The sequence below is a fragment of the Panthera uncia genome (assembly GCF_023721935.1).
Source record: "Panthera uncia isolate 11264 chromosome B2 unlocalized genomic scaffold, Puncia_PCG_1.0 HiC_scaffold_24, whole genome shotgun sequence".
In the NCBI taxonomy this organism is placed as follows: Eukaryota; Metazoa; Chordata; class Mammalia; order Carnivora; family Felidae; genus Panthera; species Panthera uncia.
Window position 1 is genome coordinate 28,397,555 of NW_026057580.1, and position 13,322 is coordinate 28,410,876.

Genomic DNA, 13,322 nt, shown 5'->3' on the forward strand with positions numbered 1-13,322 from the left:
GATATGTGATTCTTCTGAATCATACACACAAAATCTACAAATATACATATATAACACATGAAACCTATACATTTCTTATTGAGGGGAAATCAACTTCACAACCACAATTACACTTGAAATTCCACAAGATAGAACTTCTTTAAATAATGAAAATACCTTCTCTTTCTGCTAAATATAATTATTGAAGGTTTTTTTTTCTGCATGTTTCCCGATTTGACAGTAATTACAAGGGTAGAGGAGACTAATAATTTCTAAAATGCTTTAAAGTAAGAATAGCTATCTAAGAAAAGTTGCTTTTCATTAATTATTTCAAGACTGAATTTAAATTTACACATGGGATACTATGTTGTGTCAATTTTTATATATTTTTTTGTTAAGTAAAGGTCATGAGTTTCATTTACATTCTGAGTTATACATAATGAAAGCATCACAGCTTTGCATTAAATAATGATAAACCACGCTATGTAGAATGGCAACACTCAATAAAGTTCCCTTGATTGCTTCATCTTCCCGTTAAAAAAAAAATACCAGCACTGAAAAAAAAAATGTTAGAAAGTGCATGTTATATTGTGTTCCACCTGACAAAGATTCTATTTCAAGAAATGAGAATAATAAAAGTCATTCCTAAACTTTGAAAGATCTATTGTAATGAATTGAACTAGTTCAGTTTCTGATTGCTTGCCAGCAGTGTAGCTGTCTCCAACATACTCCTGTATTGATCTGGTAGCCTTTGTGGCAGTGCATAAAGAATAAACATCTGTGTCAGGTACAACAGCAAGGTGCCATCCACATTGAACTTGCTGCTACCCTGATTACAAAGAGGCTGTTTAGAGCACCTGGTGACCACGGCAGGCTCTTTCTTCACTATAGAAAAGAAACTCATTTCCAAAAGTTTACTGAACTGAAACTGAGAAACTCACCAGAAATCGTCAGCTGAAGAGGTGTTGGAATGAACTCCAGTGAAGACAAAGTAAGCGATCTAGTGATGGAAAGCCTCTGGCTTGCAGCAGAAGATTCCCAATCACGCACACTAGGCTGAAGTTCCCATTTGGGCCACTCTGAAGAAGTTGTAAGCTCTTCTTTTAAATCAGATGTTAAGGTCAGATAATCTGTATAATATGTCCAACCTGGCGCAAGAACAGACAAGGGAAAAGAGGCCTGTATTGGATATGACTGAGTTCCTGAAACTGCATAAAATGCGATATTAGAGGTTACCTCTGAAAAGTCAGACACAGAGTCTATATAAGGTGGCATGTTGTTTTTGAAATCACCTGAATATATAGTTTTTGGATGATTTTGTAAATTTAATTCAAAATCTAGAGAACTGTCGTGTGTGAAGTTTGAACTGATTATGAGATCCTTTACTCTCTCGCATACCCAATAAATTGTCTTGATTCAGTATCTCAGTGGGGCCCATGGTTATACCATGTTGTCCTATTGTCAATAGTTTTAAAATGTTCTCTGACACAGAAGGATCATCAGTAGTCAGTTTTGAAGTCAAATCAGAAATCATCAAGGCTGAAGAGACACTTTGTAAAGGGACAATGGATAAATAACTCTTAAATAAACATAAATTAACATCCAAATTACTTGATAGGGTAATGGATTCTTCCAAGGATGAGGATAAAATCCTTCTTTTTGTACTCTTTTTAGAAGGAAATAAAGATGACAGTTCTGTGAATGCCACTGATGGCGTTATTTCAGTAGCATAAGACAATGGATGCCCAGAAGTGATAGTCTGAATTCCCATTAGTGCATACCAGCTGGCTGGTATCGCTGAGTTCATCCAGAATGTCTCATAAAAGTGGGACTGTTTTCTATGCAAAACTTGATCTGAGAATTCATGAGAGGATTTTATTTCAGTCATAGAACATGTTGCACATGTTTGGCTTAATTCACTTAAAGAATCAGCAGCCTGTGATTTGATGTTTGTGAGTCTCTGGTTGCTAGATGCTTCAGTAATAACCTGGTATTCACTGGGAATGGAGGCTTGTGTAGTGAATTGGTGCAGAGTTGATGAGTTTAAGATGGCTACCTGTTTAGATATAATTATCTTAGCAGGAGAAAGGGGAGACATTGAGGAGCTCAGCAATCTCCAGTACTCTCTTCTTGAAATTAGGGAAACAGCTGAAAATTCTTCAATATCCTCTTGAGCCCCCGTAGAAACAACTGGAGGTACACTTGTAGAAGTGGTTGTGAGCAGGAATCCATGGGAGAGTAATGAGTGCCTCTTTAACTTAATATCTGCTCCTGGAATGCCAGTAATTACTGAACTCACTGTGGTAGTAGTTAAGGCAACAGTCTCATTGTTCACAAATAATAAAGATTCTGTAGGAAAAATAAAATCTGGCATGAAAGAAGAAATGATAAATGGGGTCCTGTCTTCCATACTGGGGAAAAAGTATCCTGCTGTGGCTGCTCAAGTTTGGATAGGCATATGTGATACAGACGTTTTGCCCCAGACAATTTGTGCTGAGTCATGAACACCAAAATTCAGAAATTGAGAAGAGGAAACATCTGTGGAAGAAGGAATACTGCGTTTTGCTGAAAGCTCTCTAGTGGAAATCAGTTCTTTGAGTAAATAGCTTTCAAAAGATATGCCAATGCTTAATGTTGCTAAAATAGTAGTTGGGAGAACATCATGCTTGATAATGTCTGTCTGTTTTGGACCTTCAAAGAGGAAAAAGAAACAAAAAGAGAATCAGAAAAGTGAATTAAAAATGAACAACTTTGGCCCTGGGCTGAGTCTTCTGCAAATTGCACTGCCTCCTCATATCAATTATGTGCAGACAAATGGCTCTGTAGGTTATATTTCTAATGGAAGTGTATGGGTAAGTTTAGTAACTTCACAAACTGGATAAATGCAAAGACTCCCATTATTCACACTCCATTTGAGGGTCAAAGTCAAACAAATTGTGCTATATAATCTTGAGAAAGAACAAAGCTGGAGATTGTCTCTCTCTCTTTCTCTGCAGCTCCCCTGATTGCTTGTTCTTGCTCTCTCTCAAAATAAATAAACTTAAAAAAAATGTGCAGAGGACTTAAATAGACATTTTTCTAAAGAAGACATACGGATGGCCAACTGGCACATGAAAAAATACTCAACATCATTAATCATCACAGAAATGCAAATCAAAACCACAATATCACCACAAGTATGTCAGATTGACTATTATCAAAAAAGGCAATAAATAATAAGTGTCGGTGAAGATTTGTAGAAAAGGAACCTTTGTACACTGTTGGTGAAAATGTAAATTGGTGCAGCCACTGTAGAAAACAATACGGAATTTCCTTAAAAAAATTAAAAATTAGAAATACCATACAATCCAGCAGTACCACTTCTGGACATCAATCTGGAAAAAATGAACACCAGTTCAAAGAGATACATATGCTTCTATGTTCACTGAAGCATTGTATACAATAGCCAAGATATGGATTCAATCTATATGTCCATTGATAGATGAATGGATAAAGATGTTATATATACACAATGGAATATTACTCAGCCATAAAAAAGAATGGAAGCTCCTCACTTGTGATGACATGGATGAACCTAGAGAGTATTATGCTCAGTGAAATAAGTCAGAGAAAGACAAATACTGTATGATATTATTTACATATGGAATCTAAAAATAAATGAACAAACAAAACAAAAAATTCCATGAGAAACATACTCATAAATAGAGAATAAACTTGGTTAGCAGAGGAGAGAGAGATAAACAGGGTGGAAAAAATAGATAAAGGGGATTAAGAAGTACAAACTCCCAGTTATAAAATGGGTAAGACATGGGAATGTAATATACAGCACAGGGAATATAAATAATATTGTAGCAACTATGTATGGTGTCAGGTGGCAACAAGATTTGTCATGGGGATCATTTAATAATGTATAGAAATATCAAATCACTATGATGTATACCTGAAAATAATAGAATATTCTGTATCAATTATACTTCAATTATAAAGAAAAGCAATATATATAATTTATGTTATATTAAATTTTGTATTTATTTCATAAACATTTTTATTTATTTCTCATATTTATACTTATACATACAAGCAATGAGTATGCACAGAGGGAAAAGAAAGAATTGACATATTCCACACCAAATGACTCCTTTGAATAATGAAACATGAAAAATTACAACTTTGTCACTGATAGACTCAATGAATATATAACATATTGGTTAAAAAATATTAGAAATATTATTTTAATTTCTAAATAGGCACAGTATACTTTATATTTGATAATACTGTATTTCAACTTAAGTCTTTAAAAGAACAGAAATTACAAAGACAAAAAATAGGGAAGACTACCTGCCTGCTTATAATATCCAGTAGCCTTCAAAAATATTTTTCCTAAGCAAAGAATACCTTGTTAAGGGGTATAATTCTCATTCTTATTATCCTGAGTGACACTGACTATAAAAAGAATTAATTTGGAATTTAACATATACTATTTACAATATAGCATCATTTGATTTAGTAAATTAAATAAGACATATTGAAACATACTCAAGATGTCAAAATACTTCAAAATTGGAAAAAATGCAGTTTAAAAAAATTCCAATAAATTGATAGGAATATAAATTTATATATAATGATTCAGAGAATGTTAAAGATAGAATAAAGTAAGCATTACAAGTTTTTTAAATAAGTTTTATGGATAGTTAAAATCAGCTCAGACTGGAATCCAGTTATCTACCAAAATTTACATATCATAATAAAGATATTAATAAACATTTTTTCACTGTTTAAGAAAGAGTATTTATTAGCAAAGAACATCAATATTCTTAAACCAAAACTTAAAACTGAAACATAACAAGAATTCTAGAATAATTTTATACCCCTGAAAAATTATGTATCTCAGAAAAATAAAGATTTGAAGTAAGTCAGAAAATAGGTTTCAATACACATCAAATTCAATCTTTTATATATCTTATTTTCATCTACTTACCTGGATCATCTGGGTTAGTATTCATGATGGTCCACAGTCTTGTAGCCCTTGCTGATGGAAAGCTACTGATTGAAGTGTCAGAAGCAGATACTGTATATGTTTGTGTAGAAATGACATCCGTTCTTTGAGAGACAAGAGGTAAACAGGTAATTCTGTTTATTTCAGCACCACAAAAAAGCCCAGTGGAGCAGGCCTGCAAACAATAATTATAATAACTAAGTTCACAGTTTCTTTGTCACCAAGAGAGAAGTTTTTAAGTTAGTTTTGAGGCATTTTCTTGTCATATTCGATAGCTCAAATCATCACCTTAATTTGCTTGAAAATAAAGTCTTTAGGGTAAATTTTATCTGTATTTCAAAATTAATCCTTCAAATTTTGGATATGCTCAATTAAATGCCTAAACGTATTCTTAATTTCTTTAATTTTAAGCCAAAATACTATTTCACATTTCCTTTAAGGGTATTTTTTTTCCAAGGAAGAATTTGTGCTGTATGGTAGTCAATATGGATCTAAAAGCTTCGTTACAAATTATAAACTCTTCCACTCTAAATGTCATATTTAGTTGGAAGCAAATGTAAAATGCAGTATATGCAACAGATAATTTGAAAACATTTTCTTGTGATGTTTGAATCATTTTAATTTGTATTGGCTTACGGAGCAATGATCCTTATAGATTTAGGTTTATGTGAATAGCCTATTTCTGCCATAAACTTACAAGATAATTTCTGCATAAAGAAATTGTTTTTAGCTTATGGGAAGAGAATTGTGATACATACATAAATAAGTACAAATATATCTGGGGATTCTCCTTTAAATATAGAATTAACAGTTACACTATTTGTAGATTTTGAACTTTATGAAAATATAATTCAAATATTATTTAAAAATAGTAATGCATGCCTATTTCCTAACACTAAGGACACATTCAACAGGTATCCTTACTTAACTGGGCTAGTATTTGTTCAAGATTTCATATAATTTGCACAAAATGTAAATTTTACTTTAGATACCCTTTTTTCATTTGTTTCAGAGTTATAAATTCTGTATTCACTTTCAAATAACACCTGAAAGTTTTTATAAGGTCAGAGAATTCTTGATGTTTTATAACTGCTTTAAAAAATCTAACATGTAGGGGCGCCTGGGTGGCTCAGTCGGTTGAGCGGCCGACTTCAGCTCAGGTCATGATCTCGCTATCCGTGAGTTCGAGCCCTGTGTTGGGCTCTGTGCTGACAGCTCAGAGCCTGGAACCTGTTTCGGATTCTGTGTCTCCCTCTCTCTGATCCTCCCCTGTTCATGCTCTGTCTCTCTCTGTCTCAAAAATAAATAAACGTTAAAAAAATTAAAAAAAAATCTAACATGTAGAAAATGGTAAAAAGTGAAGCTAGAAGCAATAGAGGAAACAGCAAGAAAAAAATACGTTTTATGATTCCACATATTAAGGACCAAGAGATTTGTCTTTTTCTCTACTCAAGGGTAAGCAGCAAGGCTTGGAAATAATTCAAAGATTGTTGAAAATACACATGGAACTAGGATAGAGATCAGAATGCAAATATATTAGATTATGGTGAAAATATAGCTGCTACATAGCGCAAAAATATTTGCATGACCAACATTTTCCTACTAAATCAGAATCAGAAGTTATTATCAACTTCCTTGAGAAATCACTACCATGGGGTTAAGGGATCCTCAAAGCCCCATGATCAACAAGTTTTCCCCATGTCACCAATGCTACATAAGAATCACAGATATCCTTGAGGTACACTAGATCAGAACGTGTAAAACAAGGTGATTCAAATACTTAATGACGTAAGGCTAAGATACTGCTATAAGAATGATCTGGAATACCTGATATTCATAGACTAAATATCTATCTTTAGACAACTTTACATTGGAACTACTAACATTTGTCTCTATGGTTCTGATATGTTCTCTAATATTGTTGACTATTATATCACTGGATATGTTAATACATCCATTCTTCCTGGTGGGAAGCCATACTTTCTCTTTCCTATGTTGTATGCCTAAGCTCACATCCATTGTGTGTCCGGTCTCAGCATTTAAGTCTCAAAGGTGAATTTATTTTCCTAATTTTGAGCTTGATAAGAAATGTCTTATTATATTCCCAAGTACGAGCAATTAAAATCATAGAGCCTTTTTTAAAATTAAATGTTTCTCCAAATTCATTTCAGCATTTTAATTGTTTGAACTCTCTCTTTCCTCCTCCTACACACACACACACACACACACACACACACACACACTAACATAATTTATCCTAGAGAAACTTCTATATTTTCCTTAGTTAAATTCAAAACTGCATGGCAAAGCTTACTACATGTTCACCAAACTTATTTCTTCTTCCTCTTGGACATGTTTTACTCACTCTTGTGTTTATGTGAGACCAGGTCATTTACTCCTAATCAATGAAATGTGAATGATCATGAAGTATGTCACTTTCAGATTGATTGACAAGAGTCTGCTATGCATGAACCTCCAGCCTCTTCTTCCATGTGGCGACTTCAGAAAACACATATTAATGATAGAGGAGCCACAAAAAGGAAGTAGCCCAGATCCATAGATCTTTATTTGAAGGAGAATATCTGAAATCAGAAACACTCACTTGGACTTCATATGAATGAAAAGTAAATTTGTATTATTCTAGGAAAAATTTAGAAGTTATTGCTATATCAACCAGTATTGGTTGGTATCAATCTCTCCCTCACTTGGTAATGTTACAAGAAAACTAAACCATAAATGGTTGAACATTTCTTTTCCCATAACTGCAGGATTACACTGAAGGATATAAGTATTTCAAATATTTAAATTTGCTTTAATTCAGCAAATATTAAAGTTATATTTCTTTCCTAACTTCAGTTACCCTAATTTACTTATTTTGCCAATATATCTCTCATTCACTCATCATTCATCTATCAAATATGTATTGAGTACGTACCATGAATAGCATAATAACTTAATGCTGATAGTTATTGAAATGTAATATGTGCCATGACAAAGATAGCCATTTCTACAAAACTTCATGACTTAAAAAAATATTTTTCTTTCTGAATCTATATTTGAGGAGAAAAATGCAAATAAGATCTTTTGAATCAAACCTTTATGAGAATATGGTCATCCACTTTCCATGGTCACTGTGTAGCCTTCTATGTCTTTACTCAACAAATATTTCATGATCAGTTTCTAAGTGTCAGTGATTGTTGCAAGTGCTTGGAATAAAATAACTAACAAGATATGCAATGTTTGTTTCATTACATAGCTTATCTTTTAGTAAAGGAATCAGAATTAATTAATTAATACCAACTAGTAATAAGTGGCTTAAAGACAAAATTTTGCGAAATAAATAATAAGGACAAATAGGGAGGACTCTTAAAGGGAGTGGCCAGGGAAGTCTTTTCTGATCAGGGATCTGAATGTGAATTTCTGAAGAAAAGAGCATTCAAAGCAAACAGAAGAGGGGTATAATGGCCCTGAGACAGGAACATGCATTGTATGTTTGAAAGACAGCAAGATGGGGGATATGAATAAAGAGATGAACGGAAGGCCATCAGTGGATGGAAGTGAGGTCACAGACATAGGCAAGATAGGTAAGATAATGTGTTTCTTGTTGTATTTGGAATTAATTATGAGAGTTATGGAAAGCCATTGGAGTATTTAATATTTAGGAAAAAAGATACAGTTTGATTTATATTATGAAAGGATTAAGTTAATGTTTTGTAGATAGTAGACTCTTAAGGGAGTCTGGAGTACAGGAAAGAATCAAAGCTGTGAGATATATGTATATATATATATATATATATAATATATATATGTATAAAATCAATGATTCCTAAGTTTTTGTTCCTATCAGTGATGTGCATAGTGGTGTAACTTACTAATTTGAAGAACACTGGTGAAGAACACTGGTATTTTTTTTAATACTTAAATGTTTATTTATTTATTTGTTTTGAGATAGAAAGAGTGTGTGAGCTACCACAAGCACAAGTTGGGGAGGGGCAGAAAAAGAGGGAGAGAGAGAGAATCCCAAGCAGGCTCCACGCCTACCAACAAGGAGATAATGACCTGAGCTGAAATCAAGAGTCAGATGCTCAACTGACTGAGTCACCCAAGAGCCCCCTAAAGTACTTTAAACTTGATAGGCTCATTAGCTATCCAGATATGGATGTAGAGTAAGAAATTGGAAATATGAGTCTCTCCTGAGACAGAATTACTCTTAAATCATCTCAACTAAGTAAGAAATTATGATTATGGGATAACTAGTGTTATCCCATAGTCCTTCTAATTCTCTAGTCACAGACCTAAAAAAACGGCAGAGCCTAGATTTATATGTAGGCACTAAGACTCCAGAATCCACACACATAATCATTGTGCTATATGTTTTACCTCTTATTACATCTTCAACATTTGTTATGAACAGTTCTACCCTACACTTGATTGTTTTAGGTAATACAAACATTCTTTTATTCTAATAGCCTAATGGATATCACTATCAATTAAATTTAATAATCACTATCCATATGTTAAGATCTGAGCAAAACAATGTTGCTATTGACAGTAACATTTGAAGACATAATGTACTTCATCCTTACTTTCTACTTGAGGTGATGAGTGTGTAATATAGCAAAAAAAAAAAAAAAACAAAAACAAACAAACAAACAAAAAAAACCCCAAAATTCCCAGTTGTCACAGTTTCATATCAATCTAATTCTGTGGTTTGATCTACTTTCCTCTTAGAACTAGTAGTTTACTCCTTAAAGTTTACTAAAATAACTGACAGCTTGAATTTTTCCAACACTATCAAAAAACATTATTAATTTTTTGTTTATTTTTTTAAGTTTGTTTATTTTGAGAGAGAGAAAGAGAATGTGCGTATGCAGTGCAGGCAGGGGAGGGGCAGAGAGAGACAGACAGGGAGAGAAATAGAATCCCAGGCAAGCTCTGTGCTGTCATGGCCTAGCTGCAAGTGGGGCTTGATTTCACTTAACCATGAGACCATGATCTGAACAGAAATCAAGAGTTGGACACTCAATGGACTGGGCCACCCACGACCCCCTATTTTATTGTTTATATAGCAAACTGTCTACCTAATTTGTGGGGGCCAGTGCAAATGAAAATATAGATCCCCTTGCTAAAAAATGGTTAATTATTAAGTCAGCAACAGCAGAATATTAGAGCAATTGTGTGTGTGTGTGTGTGTGTGTGTGTGTGTGTGTGTGTGTGTGTAGGGGTGGGTATCTTCTAATGGCAGGGTCTTAATGCAACTCACAAGTCACATACCCATGACTTATATATGCTAATTTTGCCATTTTATAATAGTGGATTTACCTACCTGTAGCTTAACACTCTTTGAAAATTTTCTCAGGGTGATATATGCCTTCTTAAATTGAAATATCTTTTTGATAATTTTGATAATTGGAAGAAACAGTTCAGATGATTGTTACGCTAAATTCATGACATGGTGTTCTTGTAGAATTATAAAGGAAACATCAGGCAGAACATCCAATATAAAACCACCAAGCAAATCTGTTTCTAAGTAGTATAGGCTTAGTTACCCCATCAATTACAGTTCTAAGAAGCAATAAACTCTTCCCAGTTTCATATAAAGTGAAACGTTCGATTTATGCTAATTGGAACTATCATGTTTCATTAGGAAAGGTTCACTAAACTCAAGTTCTCTTTCAATAATTTCTGCTTTCTGGCAAGCTTTTGCATCATTTACATAATTTCCAATTCTATAAAAATTTTACTATATAAAATTCTCAGGTCTCAAGTAACAAATCAATGTCCAGTCACAAAACCAATAACCAATAATTTACATCTAGTTAGTATATTTCTCCCATGTAGGGAGAACTTGTTGGTTAGATAAGGGGAAAAAACTTTCCAAGTTGTTGATTCAGTGTTGCTGTCTTATAAAGGATACTTGCAGGTTTCTGCATGTGGTTAGCTAACTGGACTGGGAGATGAAAGGTAAAGTTAGTGTCAGTCTGAATCTGAGAATAATATTCTGAAGAATGATATCATTCACCCATAATAATAATAAAAGAATCTGTTAATGATCAGAGATCAAATATTAAGAATACTTTGACATAAAGTATATAATATTGAGATAGTTTTATGATTCAAAATTGGACTACATATTTCTAGTTTTTCTAGATTTCCTCTATAATATCTATAGAGTCCATATCAATAATTAGAATTGTTATTGTATGACTGTTTGTATACCAAATGGATTTACATGTCTTTACCAGCATAACAAAAGTGCCTCTGACCACTCTCTGCTGAATGGCCATGGCTAGTATGATGTCTAGAACATAGTTACATAGTTGGTGGTCAGTAAACATTTGTTGGAAAAAAAAACCCTAAAAGATAATATTCCTTTGAAAATGCATTTTATCTAGGTACTTCTGCATTTCTTTTTTCCTATGAACATAAAATGCCATCCTTCTTGAAAAACTCCATCAGATAAGAAATCAGGATTTTGGAATAGTAGTCTGGTGAAATATCCCTTGGGCTTCCAAACCCTGAAGATTATTGAAAGTTCACATGACCAAAGCTTTATACAGTCTCATATGAACCTTGTGATCTAAAAAGGATGTAGCCTAAGCCTTGATCTTTCAAGAATAAAGCCTCCTCATGTAATATTCTAAACATGATAGGGCCCTTCCAGGAGAAGTGGTGATCATCTAAACTGTTTCTATGGAGGCTGTCAGTGGTCAGACCTAGAGAAGTAAGTCTGATCTACACATGTCCTCTGTAGAGAGCTCATCATAATGGAGCACATAGATAGTGATATGATGGCACGAATTATCTCTCTGCCTAGGCTGTGTGTGGCACTAATGCCACTAATGCCATGGATATTTGCATCTATTCACTATCTAGAGAATCTACAAAAAAGGTGGCAATTTCTCAAGAAACATATAGTTCTAGAATTCTTTTCTTCCTGCATGATGACTTGACAGAAAAAAACAGGAATTCTCATTCCCTCATTTTGCACTTATTTCTCTTCTTCTTTCTTTCTTTATTATTTTTAAGATTTATGTTTGAGAGAGAGAGAGAGAGAGAGAGAGAGAGAGAGCACAAGTGGGGGAAGGGCAGAGAGAGGGAGACGCAGAATCCGAAACAAGCTCCAGGCTCTGAGCTGTCAGTGTAGAGCCTGATGAGGGGACTGAACCCACCAACTGCTAGATCATGACTTGAGCCGAAGTCAGATGCTTAACCGACTGAGCCACTCAGGTGCCCCTTTATTTATTTTCTTTTTCTTTTATTTTTTTAAATGTTTATCTTGAGAGAGTGAGAGCGAGAGTGAGAGAGGGAGAGGGAGAGGCAGAGAGAGGGGGGAGAGGCAGAGAGAGGGGGGAGAGACAGAATCTCAAGCAGGCTCCACACCATCAGCGTAGAACCCAACACAGGCTCAATCTCAGGAACTGCAAGATCATGACCTGAGCCCAAATCGAGTCAGATGCTTTACAGACTGAGTCACCCAGGTGTCCCGAGGCCTATGTTTTCTTGAAGTGAGTTTTCTACTTTCTTAGAAGATAACTTTATTTCCCTTCATTGAATTTGGCTACCAGATCTTCAAGGGATTTGCTTAGGTGGAGTTCTCTTTGAAAATATATGCTCATTGCTTTCCTATACAATTCTAATCTTCTGGGACAACTTCTAGGAGAACTAATGAATGAAAATATAAATATCTTGAGGACTGTACTGAATCAGAAATTTTACTTGATCTGGCTATTGGAAGATAGTTGAGAAAGGCAAGTGGAAAGCACAGCTCAGGGGAGAAGCCAGGGTTAACACTAGAGACAAAATGTCCAGACAACAGATTTCCTGCAGAAAGCTGATGAGACAAGAGGTTGAGAGACACTGTTTTAGAGGCAAGCCCTCACAAGTATATTTACTAACCATAGAATATGTGCCAGAGTTATTTTTTTAAAGTTTATTTCTTTTGAGAGAGAGACAGAGACAGAGACAGAGACAGACAGAGAGAGAATATCAAGCAGTCATCATACTGTGAGCACAGAGCCTGACATGGGGCTCAAACCCGTAAACCATGAGATCATGACCTGAGCCAAAGTTGGACACCTAACTGACTGACCCACTGAGGCACCTCAGAGTTATTTTTTAAAATAAAAGTCCGACTAGGTAATTCCTTAGCTGAAAAAATCATCAGTGGTTTACCACTTTCCTAGGAAAAGTAAAAATGATGTAGTCTAGCACACACAGACACTGACCATTTCTAAAAACATATGCTTATTTCTTATTACTTTTTTACATAAATTATGATAATTACCACGTCACATATATTTTTTTCCTTCCTGAATCCCACTACTGCCACATATTCCCACCCTGA

The 13,322-nt window shown here is 34.3% G+C and overlaps 1 protein-coding gene across 1 annotated transcript in view; it reads right to left on the reverse strand.

The window, feature by feature from the left end:
• Positions 1-13,322, reverse strand: part of EYS (eyes shut homolog) — a 1,624,793-nt gene that overhangs the window by 752,587 nt on the left and 858,884 nt on the right. Inside the window, 3 exon segments of the mRNA XM_049653864.1 lie at positions 921-1,333; positions 1,335-2,670; positions 4,958-5,150. Coding sequence (XP_049509821.1) covers positions 921-1,333; positions 1,335-2,670; positions 4,958-5,150 — 1,942 coding nt within the window.